This window comes from Phoenix dactylifera, chromosome 9 (assembly GCF_009389715.1).
Source record: "Phoenix dactylifera cultivar Barhee BC4 chromosome 9, palm_55x_up_171113_PBpolish2nd_filt_p, whole genome shotgun sequence".
Taxonomy (NCBI): Eukaryota; Viridiplantae; Streptophyta; class Magnoliopsida; order Arecales; family Arecaceae; genus Phoenix; species Phoenix dactylifera.
In genome coordinates, this window is record NC_052400.1 from 14927813 (window position 1) to 14941505 (window position 13693).

A 13693-nucleotide genomic window follows, 5' to 3' on the forward strand; every position below is an offset into this window, starting at 1 on the left:
CTTTCCTTTGTCGAGGCATTAGTTCCGGGTTCCTAGAAATAATTTAGCAGGCAAGGCGGTATGGATAGATGTGTCTTTTGCCGAACTCGGGTCTCAAGAAAAATAAAAGCTTACAAGTTTTGGAGCCACATTATTCATTATATATCGTAGAGTAAAAATATAATAAAGTTAATGATAAATATTTGAATTAGCATCGTCATGGAACGTGTCATGACTGGTTCAATCTTGAAGATGAATGAAATAGAGAACTTAAATTTAATTTTCTCCACAACAGCAAATATGCAGTGCCTAATTAGACGCATATAATTAAAAAAAAATCTGAAACATCAATTAAATGCACACCAAAAGTTTCACATGCCTGGTAAAATTGATTTGGCAACTAAATAATCAATTTCTCTCTCATAATTGCTAATAAGTCATGTAAATCACGTCAAGCCCACATACCACATGGTATTTTTTTTTTTAAAAAAAAATCTCTCATGTGGATGTAGCAGGCTGCCCATAGCATTACCCTTGATATGGGTTCGCCATGCATGGTGCATGGTCCGTTAAAACATAAATGACACATATTTGGTTATAAATCCTAACTCTGATGAACCAAGCGCGGTTGAAGAAAAGCTCCAATTAAGTTTCATTTTAGAAGGTCAAACCTAGGTCGAACAAGAAAAATAATTTCAAGCCGAGCCAAAAATTGAATTGTCTTAATTAAGCCTGCCTTGAAAAAATTTGAAGATATTTAGTCATATCAAGGCTATAATAAGCATGATTTCTAACTTTTTTGAATCAATTAAATGTTCAAATAGATTTGAACCCTAAGCTTGAAATTAAAATTTAATTAGGATTGAATTCAGCTTAATTCAAACTTGGGTTGATTTTAACACAATTTAGGATTATCAATTTGATTGGTCACAGCTGTGTTTATCTTGGTCTAAAATTAAGCTTGAATTGAGCTCGAAATAATGATAAAGATCTTGGAGTTCAGGCTTGAAGTTAATCTTGGACCAAGCTTGATCAAACTCAGAATTTACAAAGCTCAACTTGACTACCCAATTGATTTGCTTTTTAAACTCACCTCTTCTTTAGTTGAAAGGCCAAAAAAAAGGCCTAAATGTTTTTTAGATTATCTTTGAAGTATTTGGTAAAAATTTTAAAATAACATAATATAAATAACATAACATAGTATAATATAATATCATATAATATAGTATAATATGATGTGATATAATATGATATGTTATGATATAATATAATATAATATAATATAGTATAATATGATATGATATAATAATATCGTTGATGTTGATAATAATATAATATTACAATAATAATAATTTGATATTATATCATAATAATATTATTAATGTAGTATAGCAATATTATCAAATTATTATTATATTTATATAATAAATAATATATATAATTTGTTATATTATTTAGATTAATAGATTAAAATTAAAAATTAAAATTAAAAAAATTAATAATAACATTTTTTGAGAGTACATAAAATTAGATAATTGAAAGTACTATGCAATATTTCATAGTAATATTATATCATATTATTAGTACAATATAATAATTTCATAAGACCTTATTTTTTATAATAAATATAAATATATCATCTAATGTATTATTAAACTAAAATATCAAATAAATAATTTTAAAAATTAAGAAAATTTTATAATAATATTTTTAAAGCATATTTTCAGTTTGGTTATCAAGGAGATCTTAAAATTCCATCGTAACCCGTTACCAAATAATAAATATTTTTTATTAAAAACTTCACAAACAAAAATTCTATATTTTTTTTGGTAAAAACGCTCTAACGTGAGTACATCGTAATTTTACTGCGGACTTTGGATCTCTCGTGCAATATAGAAGACTGCTGTCCTATTTATCTTTCGAAATAAATGTGCCGCATGAAACTCGTCCAATTTCATAATCAGTCTGCAAGCCTAAAAATATCTTCAGCAATCCCTGACGTAATCCGTGGCCTCGGATCAAAGCTAGACCAACCGATTTATCTCGCCAGCAAGCTTACCGGCCGCGGACCCGACGCGAGAGTCCTTCGGCATCCACACGCCCTCCCTCTACCCCTCCGCCGCCGCGAGATCGAAAGGTACACCGAGAGAGAGAGAGAGAGAGAGATGGGATACATTCTCCGAGCTCTCCGGCGCTCCAAACCCTTGCTCCAGTCCCACCTCTATCAACCTAGGCTTCCGTCCCCTCAGAACCCTACCTCAATCCGGTGCATCTCCTCCACCCGGGATGTCCAGAAGCCGGAGTCCTCCGCCGAGGCGGCGGCGGAGGAGCCATCGGCGCCGCGGACGCCTGTCGGCGGAGCTCGGATCCACTTCCCCAAGCCCGACGACGCCATCGAGGTCTTCGTTGACGGGTACCCCGTCAAGATCCCCAAGGGCATGACCGTCCTGCAGGCCTGCGAGGTCGCCGGCGTGGACATCCCCCGTTTCTGCTACCACAGCCGCCTCTCGATCGCCGGCAACTGCCGCATGTGCCTCGTCGAGGTCGAGAAGTCCCCCAAGCCCGTCGCTTCTTGTGCCATGCCGGCCCTTGCAGGTTTGCAAATATCTCATTTTTCTTCCATTTCCATTCGATCGAAGTCTTTTATCCCACTTGATTTTGTTTATATTCTTGATTTTTTTTTTTCTGTTTTTTTGGGATTGCAGGGATGAAGATTAAGACGAATACACCGGTGGCCAAGAAGGCGAGGGAAGGGGTGATGGAGTTCCTGCTGATGAACCATCCACTGGATTGTCCGATCTGTGATCAGGGAGGGGAGTGCGACCTTCAGGACCAGTCGATGGCCTTTGGGTCCGACCGTGGTCGGTTCACGGAGATGAAAAGGTCGGTTGTTGATAAGAACTTGGGCCCTTTGGTGAAGACGGTGATGACTCGTTGCATCCAATGCACAAGGTAATGCATTTTCTCAATGTTATTTTGATACTCAGAAGATTTTTTAATTACTTTGATTTGTATTTTGATGTATCAAGGTTATTTTGCTAATTTAAACAGCTAGGTATGTTATCTGTAAACGGTTTGCTTGTGTCACTACATCTGTTTTGATACACAGATGTGATAGTGATAATTTATTTTTGATATAGAGAAGTCTCGACTGAAGTTTTATTATCTGTCGTAGGTGCGTGAGATTTGCTACTGAGGTAGCTGGTGTTCAGGACCTTGGCATGCTAGGTCGTGGCAGTGGAGAGGAAATTGGGACATATGTAGAGAAACTTATGACAAGCGAGCTCTCTGGGAATGTGATAGATATCTGCCCAGTGGGAGCTCTCACTTCTAAACCATTTGCTTTCAAAGCTAGAAACTGGGAGTTAAAGGGAACAGAGAGTATTGATGTCACTGATGCAGTTGGGTCAAACATAAAAATTGATAGTAGAGGTCCTGAAGTCATGCGCATCCTTCCACGTCTGAATGAGGTTTTCTTCCTTTGCCATTTTTCGAATACAATATATGTTTTTCTTGTTGTGAATTATGTATTAGTTATTTGTATAGTTATGTACTTGATCTGAAGCTTCTCTTTCCAGTGTTGCAATTTTCAAGTTGTCAAATTTTGTGGGCATCCCAGAGAAATGGTTGCAGTGCAGGCCATTTTAGGGACTGCAAATGTTTCTAAAAACTCTCTAATAGAATAAGTATTAATTGGTGAAATGCTTTCTAAACAGATAAATTTAGGTCCATATGAGTTTCTTAAATAATCAGAAAACCATTTCCAAAATCTTTTTTTTTTCTGAAATGAATATGTGGTTGTTCAAATTTAAATATGCATATATGTTTTTGAAAATGAATACATGGTTTATTATCTAAAACATTCAGCCTTTCCCTTCTAGGATTGAACTTATAAGATCTTAGAAATCTATTTTTTTGTGCTTTACCTTGCATGTCTTACAACCATATCCTCATATCATGAGCTGCTGCAGCTGCCATGAATATTTATAGTTCCATGTATTTTGGTACAGCTTAATTGTTATGTAGTATGAGAGCATAATACATGTGGGGCTTTGGCCTCTGAAAGTGTATGTCTTGGTTTATCCACAATGCAAAAGATTCATTATTACTGTGATGCGACATTTGTACACCTCTTTAGGCTCATGACATCATGATATTAGCTGGAAACCATTGTTCTCCACTAAACATGTTTTTACATCTGTGAGGTTGATTCCACATATATATGTGCTACCCATGATGTTAGTATCATCCTTATACTGCCACCACTTAGTGGCTGTAGCCTCCCGAACTAGTTTGCTTCTTCCTCACACTTCTTCCCACTATATGACTGCTGCCTCCCTATCTCAGTCACTGCTGATCAGTATTTCATAATCCTACTCTTAAATCCTGTTGACACAACAATCATATAACTGCGAGAGAGACATCACCACATTATGCACCACGTCCGAACTCTTTTAAAAATGTCTCTGTTTAGGGAGTCCAATAAAAGATTTTGCTCACTTTGCTTGCAACATCAGTTTACTGCCAGCCAAGATTGAGCCCACTAACATCTTTTGGCTAGTACTGGTGCTTGAGTTTTAGCGCAGATCCATTTGACCAATAGAGCCTGTGTCAAGCTAGCCTTGTCTTGATTAGCATATGCATGCATACATATGGATTGACAACTTCATGAACTATGTGAAGCTTTAAGTTAGCAGTGTCAACAAGTTTAGCTGATTTTAAAAGCTTTGCGCAGCTAGAGTTTGACTTGCAGTCCTGAGGGATGGGATTTGCTTGCATCATCTCTTTCAGATTTTCCTTGATTCAAGTTCAACTTGGTTCATTGGATTATCTTGGATTTAGGCTCGGTGCAGCAGTGTACATCTAAGATTTAGCATACTCGGTCCCAATTCTGTATGAAATATGTTTTAAAGCCAATAAGCCAGTATCGTCATCTCCGAGGCTTTTCTGCCACCAATTTAGGGTCACCTATGGAACATAATTTTTAGCTGAGAAGGATTGATAAAAGTGTTCACCAAGTCTACTTGTCAACTTGATATCAGTCCTGTAAAAATGGTTTTGAGTTCTTGGACCAGGCAACTTTCGGCACTAGCGGACCCTTACTTACCAGAAGTTAGAACAAGTGCAGCAATGGATTAAGCTGTGGGTATAGGGAAGTGATTCTCTTAAAAAATAATTAGAAAATCAAAATACTTAGGAAACAGGTCCAGGAATGAGCTTCTGAGTGGGTGTGGTACCCTAAGTTGAAGTATCTGAGTACTTGGATTAAGCTGTGGGTATAGGGAAGTGATTCTGTTAAAAAATAATTAGAAAATCAAAATACTTAGGAAACAGGTCCAGGAATGAGCTTCTGGGGGGGGCGTCGTACCCTAAGTTGAAGTATCTGAGTACTGAAGGCAGGCTTATCCTGAACTCTAGAAAACTAATTGGTAGGCAGAGGCTTGCATTATTGGAAGAGCTTGAGCTTATGCCATCTGGAGCAGCCCTGCTAAATTTGCCTTAAAGTTGGAAAGTTTTTAGGTGAAGAAAGTTCTTGAAATATCAGCCCAAGAGACAACTTTAGTTGTAGTGTCCGCCATAATTTGATACCATTGGATATAATCAATTTAATATAGTTCCAGGCATATGAAAAGTCTAAGTTATTACAAAGCAAATACTAGTTTTTCAACTCACTATGCATGCACATCTGTCATATGTAAATAAATATAAATAGATGTTAGCCTGTATTTAGCCTAGTCCATAAGCTTGGTACAAGCTACTTCTAACCAAGCCTGATTTAAGCTAGGTTTCAGGTTATGAGTCTAACATCTGAGCTCAGTTTCAGCTCAAGATGAGCCAAGCTAGCTGGGTTCTTTGATGCCCCTATAGTTGATGGAGTGCATAATATGATCCTAGCAGAGAACTCATCAAGAAACCTTTTTTGTGGTTAGATCAACTAACTTAACTTTGAAGGTAAATACGTTTTGGGTCAATAGGTTGAATTCTTTCAGAGTCTTATTACTTTCCAAGGGGAAGCTTGGTCAACTAGCAAACTCAAACTAAATTTCTCTTTCTTTTTTACAAATTAACACAATCTTACTATATAAATTCCACATTTTGGTTGCTACTTGAGGACACTGCCTGCTTCCTGTAAAAGTTGTCTCCTGATTCTGCATTGACATAGCAAAAATATTTTCCTCCTGCCTCCCACAGAGTGCAAGCAGAATAAAAGGACAATCTTCATTCTCTCTCTTAACCTACCCTCCTCGCAGGCGGGTTCTCCATCTCTTTATTGGACAAGTGACCAGGGGCGGCTCAATATATTTGGGGGCCTAAGGCGAACTCACTGAGAGAGGCTTTTTTTTTTCTAAAAAATGATAAAAATATTTTAATAAGTGTAAAATACTTTAAAAACGGTCGAGATTAAAGAACACCCAGCATGCAAACTATTCAAAAACAGTAAGATGAAACTAATTAATCTATAATTTTATATAGAAAGATAAGAATAACAAAAAAAAATTAATGTTCCAATTAGTAAACCATAGTAGGAGAAATTTGTTATAATACTTTGTGGCTTTTCCCCATGGCACGGAAACTGAGAGCAGAATGTCAAAATTTCAGCTAGAACCAATCCAAAACCTGTGCTGTTTTCGAATTTCCAGGTAAAACAAACCAATGGGGCTATTCAAACATTCTGTTTTCAAAAAGTATAAAATTAATTCTTTAAGCATGATGCCATCTTTATATTAAAATAGTTGAAACTGGATCTAAAACTATCAAACCAATGAGGTGAAATAAGCGATTTTCATATTTAAACAGTATTGTTTCAATCCTAAAAAAATTCTACAATAGACTTTTTTTTGGGTGCCGGGGGGTGTGTGTGTGTAAGAAATTGAGATGCTATCTCCAAAGGAAAGATATACAGGAAAATATTGGTTGAATTCAAACAGTCTTATGTTTAGTGGATGAAAGTAATTTTTGCCCCATGAGAGACAATAAATCTCTAAACTCCAATAAAAAAAGATAGAAAAAGGGTGTTCAACTTCTACTTGTTGACAAGGCTAGAGAAAGGAACTTGAGAATTGAGCTCTGCTTCTAATGCTTAGAGCACCAACACAGGGACAATGGCACAATGCAAGATATAAAAAAATAAAACTGAAAGAATCATCCTATCCAACATTCACCCAGAAAAGATAAGGAAGGCTGCTTGTAGATCAAATCAATAAGTACATTAGAAGCAAGGAAGCACCAATTTCAAGCAATGCTGGACAAATGTTTCGGTGAGTTCCTATGAGGGAGGGGGAACCGGGGAAGCAGTATGATTTCAAGATCGGCAGGAACTTGCAAAAGGTAATGCCACTCAAATGAATGCAGAATGTAAGTGCAATTATCAACTTCACGGCGCATGACCGAACGACTGCTGTAAATGGATTGGATTGACCTCAACGGCTCAACCAATAGACATCTGATGCCAAGACAAACAAACTACGGAATTAGGCGCACAAATTTTCATAGGCATTTTCTCAAACATCTTTCTTGTCCATCTAGAGAGAGAGACTTACAAGTGCAGCGGGCTGATGTGAAGAAGATGGGAGTCAGGGACTTAGGCCTTAGGGGACGGGAGAGAGGCAAGGAGGTCGCGGGACGGGAGAGAGGCAAGGAGACGACCTCGCCGGCTCGCCGGCGCGGCGGCGCCCTTCGGCCCTTGTTGGTCACGATGAAGACAAAGACAGAAGAGGGTGGTCGGTGAAGCAGAGCTGCAGAAGAGGAGCTGAGGAGGACGATGAGGATTGAGGAATGAGGAGTGGAGGACCATGAGGATTTTAAAGAAAGGGACGATGGGCGAATGGCGATGGGATTGCCGGATTGGGACGGCGTCGCTGCAGAAGACTCACCCTCAGTCATCTTGTCGAGGGAGCCGTTGGCTCTACGAGAAGGGGGGAAGGAGTCGTCCGTTGCTTGTCTTGTCGACTGTCCATTGTTGTAGGCAGCTAGGCGCCAGGCGGTAGGTTAGTAGCTACTGCCACAGTGCCACTGCTGTGAAACTGCGGTGCAGCGCAGCAGCGGGGTCTTCTTTGGGCAGCGACGCAGCGCGGTGCGGCGGCAGCGGGGGGCCTTCTTTGGGGCCGGGGGCCTTAGGCGACCGCCTCAGTCGCCTAGGGCTCAAGCCGGCCCTGCAAGTGACCAGTTTGGAAGCAAGAGATGGCTCTCCCCTGACTTCCTTCTGCAGGAGAGATATTTCCATTGACCATCATTGCAAAATCTGATATCAGTGAATAATGGAGATGCTTTGTTCTCTTGATGGAACTGAGTCTAGAAAACATATGTAAGCATTGTAGGAATCAGGAAATGTTTTTGAGCTCAATTAAGTCAAGCCTACCATTAGCGGTATGAGATGATCCTACTGGATAAACCATGTTTTTTTGGATAGAAGAGGTTAGGAGAAATGAGAAAATGTGTCTTTGTCTGTCCAAAATTTTTGGTTTTCACTGATTAGGTGGACAATGGCAGACTGACCTGGCTTTGCTCAAGCATCAGATGAGTATGGAAAGGTCTTGCAGGAAGTTGGCATCAGAATGAGGCTAACTTCCGGTCATTATTAATGTATTCAGTTTGGCATCTGTATGCTGTTAAAACTTTATAAACCTTGTTTGTGTACAGGATGCTGCTTTCTTCAGTGAGGTCTTGATTTTGAAGCAGCTTAATGTCATTACTTTATCTTTATTTTATTTGTTTTGAGAAAGATTTTTTTAAGGGAAGCTTTGCCATCAGTTATTTGAAACCTATTCACAAATAGAAGGCTTTCTTCTAACTGGGTGTAGCAACCTCCATTCCCCTCTTCTACGTTTGTATTTGTTGAATGTCAAATAATTATGATTTCCTGTTCTCAAAGCTTATAAGTTACCTGGTGTAGGTAGTACAGTTCATTCCTGATGCTGTAACTCTTGAACAAGGCAGTCTTAGTGTTACAAGGTTTCTGTGTTATGCTTCAACTGAAAATATCAATCAAGGTTGCTTTCTCAGTGAACCATATTGGTTTTGCAGGATATTAATGAGGAATGGATATCTGACAAAACACGATTTTGTTATGATGGCCTTAAGAGACAAAGATTAAGTGACCCTATGATTCGTGGTCCTGATGGACGATTTAAGGCAGTAACTTGGCGGGATGCCCTTGCTGTGGTTGCTGAGGTTGCACATCAAGTTAAACCTGAGGAAATTGTTGGAATTGCTGGCCAGCTTTCTGATGCTGAATCAATGATGGCACTGAAAGATTTCTTGAACAAAATGGGTTCAAATAAAGTATTATGCGAAGGGAATGGCTTAAGTCCTCAAGCAGACCTACGCCCTGGTTATCTTCTGAACACAAATATTGCTGGTCTTGAAAAGGCTGATTGTTTCCTTTTGGTTGGTACTCAGGTATTGTACTTTTTACTAAAACTCTCTCTACCCCGCTCCCAACCTCCTTTCTCTGTGCGTGTGTGCGTGCATGAGTCTGTATATGTTGCGTCTGAATAGTGTTTAGTTAACTGGTTGCCTTTTTTTTGTTAAATGCTCTAGTCTACAAACTTTTTCTTTACATGAAAGAGTAAATTTTAAGATGTGTTTTGGGCTAAATGGGCCCTTGACCCATATTTTAGAAGTCCTCTGCAGAAAAATAATTGGGGCCTTGATCCACATTTTAGATTTCCTTTTTCTGCAGAAAAAAGAGAAAAGAAGTTATTAGAAAACATTGAATTTATCATTGTTTATGGAATGCCTTTGTGTCCCTTGAAACTACTTGTGCCTTCTAGGAGTGTGTGAAACGACAATTGTAGTCCTTTATGTTCATAATCTGAAAAAAGGTAATCTTTTTGCACCTTAAATATTTAAAGATAGATCTTGATACTTCAACACTTATTTGTGCTTATCCTGCATTTATCCTTCGTGGCTTCATGCTGGAAGATCAGCGGCTAGCATCAGTCTGGTCGAGCTCTTTCCCTGCCCCACGTCTGTGGTCAAGGCCCTTGCGGTGCCCCTTCATAGCTGCACTTGCGGTCCAGTTGAGTGCCGCTCTCAGCATGTGACTGTTGCTCCATCCCTGGTAATTATACTTCATGGCACAGTGCAGGCCAGGTCCTGTCCTGATGGGTCCTGAGTCCTGCATGTGCGGAGCGCATGTCTTTTGCAGGCAGGTCATGCATCCCACCTGCTTCATGGTGCAGTGCCCCTACTTTAACCAAAGCCAATTCTTTAGACCATGCCAATCCTTCAAACCACATGAGGAACAGTTTCAGAGATTTACTTTTTGGTTACAATATGTTCTTTCTGTGTAGCATGGCTATTTTAAAAATATGCTAATAGAAATTAAAAGTTCATTGGAAGTGGCTCACGACTATGTGAACTTTAGCTGTGAAAGAGATTTACAAAATGAAAACACACTGTATCTAACAAATTGATAATTGGAGCTTTAGTAATAGTTAAGAATTGAATCATGGTTGCTATGATGGCGTAGGTCAATAAATGGATCAGAGGAAAGGACCAGGGTGATGATAATCTGTCCCTTCAGCCAGTTCTATCTGATTTTACAGTCCATTTTTGTGCTTAGTTGTGTAGAGCTAAAGATGTAGCCATTTGCAATATCTTCACAAAAGATATACGGATGTACTGCTGAAGAAACAAAATTCTATCATCACACTTTGTTTTATTCATATTGCATTATGAATAATACTTATGCACAAATAATACTTAGAAACCTTTTTTTTGAAGGAATAATGGAGGAAGTGAAGTATTTCACCTGAAAAATGCTTAGAAACCAGCTCACAACTAAAGTGATAAAAAGGAGTCAACTTTCATATTGCATTATAAACCTTGGGTAATTAGTTGCTACATGATAGATATTCTGCAAGAACCACCTATCATATTTCTCACCCCATCTTATGCACAAATGTCATAGATCTTTAAACTTTATGCAGCTTAAGAAAGAAATACGCCATCAATAATGGAACTATAGATGTATAACTGACATGAGTTATGTGAGAATGGAGAAAGACTTTACCCCCATAACAATCACTCATTTAACATAGTTGGATCCATATATGTCACATCAAATTTCCTAAGAATAAAAATGGAACCTGATAGGTATTGTTGTTATTAGTTTGAGTTTTATTTATAATCAACAAATGAGCCTCCGAAACTAAATTTGATTGAAACCTTGGAATGAGTATCTGGGTTACTATCTGTTTTTCTTTCATTTTTCGATCAGTTTGAACCTTAGGGTTTTTTAGAATAATGAAAGGAAGAACCTGGTGGAATTTTATATCGTTATTCACATATTAACAGCTTCATGATCCATAAAGAGTTAACACCATGATTCATGGAAGAAAGATGAAATGCAAGCATGCTATCTACTACATGCATGAAAGAAGTATGAAGAGCTAAAAAGTTATTTATATTTGTGGACCAAGACGACATGCTCCAGACAAAATCCTGTGTCAGAACATATAAATTTACATTTTTATCCTTTTGTGCTGGAATTAAGAGTTATAGGTCTGCAAGAGAGGTTTAGCAGACACCTTAGCCAGCTGTTTACCAGATATGCCAACTATATGTTAGTCGGCCCCAAATATATTTGCTACTCACATTCTATTAATATCTATGCCCTCTTTTTATACATATATCTAAATAAATATATCTGATCCATATCAGCTTTTTGTACTGTGATGCTGTTCATGAAATTGGTATATACTACCAAGGAAGTAATCTTGGACCTTTAAAAGCAAACATTTGAAAACACCACACAAGCCCTTGAATTGCCTGTTAGTATTGCCTTAGGATTGTATATTGTGCATAGTTAATCATGCTGGAATATCCATTTTATGTTGTTTCTACTTTCTGTTTTTCTTACCTTTTCTCTATTGTTTTTTCCCATCAACTCCATGATGTCTATAGCTTTCATATCATGTTGTGAGAGTTATTATCCCTTTCTGTTAAGATTTGCTTGTAAAATGCACTTTTTCAATAAGACAATTGACCTACTAGCAAAATTTCGAGTTTTTTTTTGGCTGATCCATATAACTTTTTCTTAAATATGGCAGCCAAGAGTAGAAGCTTCCATGGTAAATGCTAGAATACGGAAGACAGTTAGAGCAACTCAAGCAAAGGTGGCCTACATTGGCCCCCCATCGGACTTCAACTATGACCACCAGCATCTGGGTACAGGTCCCCAAACCCTCCTTGAGATTGCTGAAGGCCGTCATCCTTTTTGCTCAACTCTCCTGTCTGCAAAGAACCCAGCGATTATTGTTGGGGCTGGATTGTTCGAACGCAAGGACAAAGATGCCATATTTTCGGCTGTTGAGACCATAGCAAAGTTTAGCAAAGTCGTAAGACCTGACTGGAACGGCCTCAGTGTCCTACTCCTCAATGCTGCTCAAGCTGCTGCGCTCGACCTTGGCCTCCTATCCAATCCCATTGACAGCATCCAGTCTGCAAAATTCCTCTTTCTGATGGGAGCGGATGATGTGAGCTTAGAAAAGCTTCCAGATGATGCATTTGTAGTTTATCAGGGACACCATGGTGACAGAGGTGTTTACCGTGCCAATGTCATTTTCCCTTCTGTGGCATTCAGCGAGAAGGAAGGCACATATGAGAACACTGAAGGTTGCTCACAGTGGACGGTCCCAGCAGTCCCCACGGTTGGTGATGCGAGGGATGATTGGAAGATCATTCGGGCACTTTCGGAGGTGGCTGGGGTCCGGCTGCCTTATGATAACCTTGGAGCTGTAAGGGTCCGCATAAGGATGGTTGCCCCCAATCTACTGCATGTGGATGAGAGGGAGCAATCAACAGTTTCTGCAGCACTGAAGCCAGAGTTCCACCAGCAGATGAGTTTAGCTTCATTTGGCACTGCTGTGGAGAACTTCTACATGACAGATTCAGTATCTCGAGCTTCCAAGATTATGGCACAGTGCAGTTCAGTGTTGTTGAAGACGTAGAGTTATTTTTTGGGGTCACTGCTGGTCGAAGACACCAGATACTATTATCTGCCTTATCCATGAATTGCTTATAAAATGCAGCCAAATTATTCTATGTTTTCCCTGTTTTGCATTGTGAGAAGGCAGAGCCACTTAATAAGCTAAAGGCTATTTCTGAGATAGCATCCTCAGAAGGCAGAACCTGTGCTTTTGTGTTCTATTACCGTTGTTGGCTGATTTTTGTAAACGTAGAAGAATTATAACTACTTTCTATGTATGAAATTACTAATTTTCTTTAAAAAATTGCAGATTTTGAGCAAGGGACCGAACGATGTACTCAGTTACGTATTATGTAATTTAGTATTTAACTCTCTTTTAACGCAGTCCCGATTCATCTGAGCTTTTCCTCTGTTTGTCTGGAACCATGATCAGAGAACTATCCATATTCAAGAGCAGAAAAATAATGTAATTTTGATCCAGAATTGAGTGATATTGTTGCTCTTAACGCAGCCTTGCATAAGCTAAAGGTAGGGTTGAAATCATATCGAATTTTAGTATATTCATATATTTATTTGATTTGATAAATATAAATATAGGTATTAGATGGATGCAAAAAATTTACATGTATTTTTATTTTAAACGGATATTCATACAAATCAGGTATAATTTGAATAATTAAATTTTCTGCCTATAGAATTAAAGATATCATTAAGTGGATGATAAATCAAGTTAATAATATGTTGATATGGCGATAGTATTTTTTAAAAAATACTATATAA

General features: G+C 38.5%; 1 protein-coding gene and 1 long non-coding RNA gene across 2 annotated transcripts; one reads left to right on the top strand and one right to left on the bottom strand.

Annotated features, from left to right (window-relative positions):
* Window positions 1-1955: 1955 nt before the first annotated feature.
* Window positions 1956-13297, top strand: LOC103723439 (NADH dehydrogenase [ubiquinone] iron-sulfur protein 1, mitochondrial-like). Its single transcript, XM_008814385.4, has 5 exons — window positions 1956-2574; window positions 2685-2931; window positions 3155-3449; window positions 9004-9378; window positions 12036-13297. Exons 1-5 carry the CDS (start codon window positions 2145-2147, stop codon window positions 12933-12935), a joined length of 2247 nt encoding a protein of 748 aa, XP_008812607.2. The 5' UTR covers window positions 1956-2144; the 3' UTR covers window positions 12936-13297.
* Window positions 3907-8997, bottom strand: LOC113461178. The gene is made up of 2 exons (XR_003383305.2): window positions 7854-8997; window positions 3907-7729 (listed from the first exon to the last, which is right to left on the bottom strand). It is a non-coding gene; the product is annotated as an uncharacterized LOC113461178 (long non-coding RNA).
* Window positions 13298-13693: the final 396 nt, after the last annotated feature.

Excerpts from the sequence above, each read along its gene's own strand:
- LOC103723439 (XM_008814385.4), top strand. The coding sequence starts at position 2,145 with ATGGGATACATTCTCCGAGCTCTCCGGCGCTCCAAACCCTTGCTCCAG. Across the intron at positions 2,932-3,154 it reads CGTTGCATCCAATGCACAAG|GTGCGTGAGATTTGCTACTG; the intron begins GTAATGCATTTT and ends TATCTGTCGTAG. Across the intron at positions 9,379-12,035 it reads TCCTTTTGGTTGGTACTCAG|CCAAGAGTAGAAGCTTCCAT; the intron begins GTATTGTACTTT and ends TAAATATGGCAG.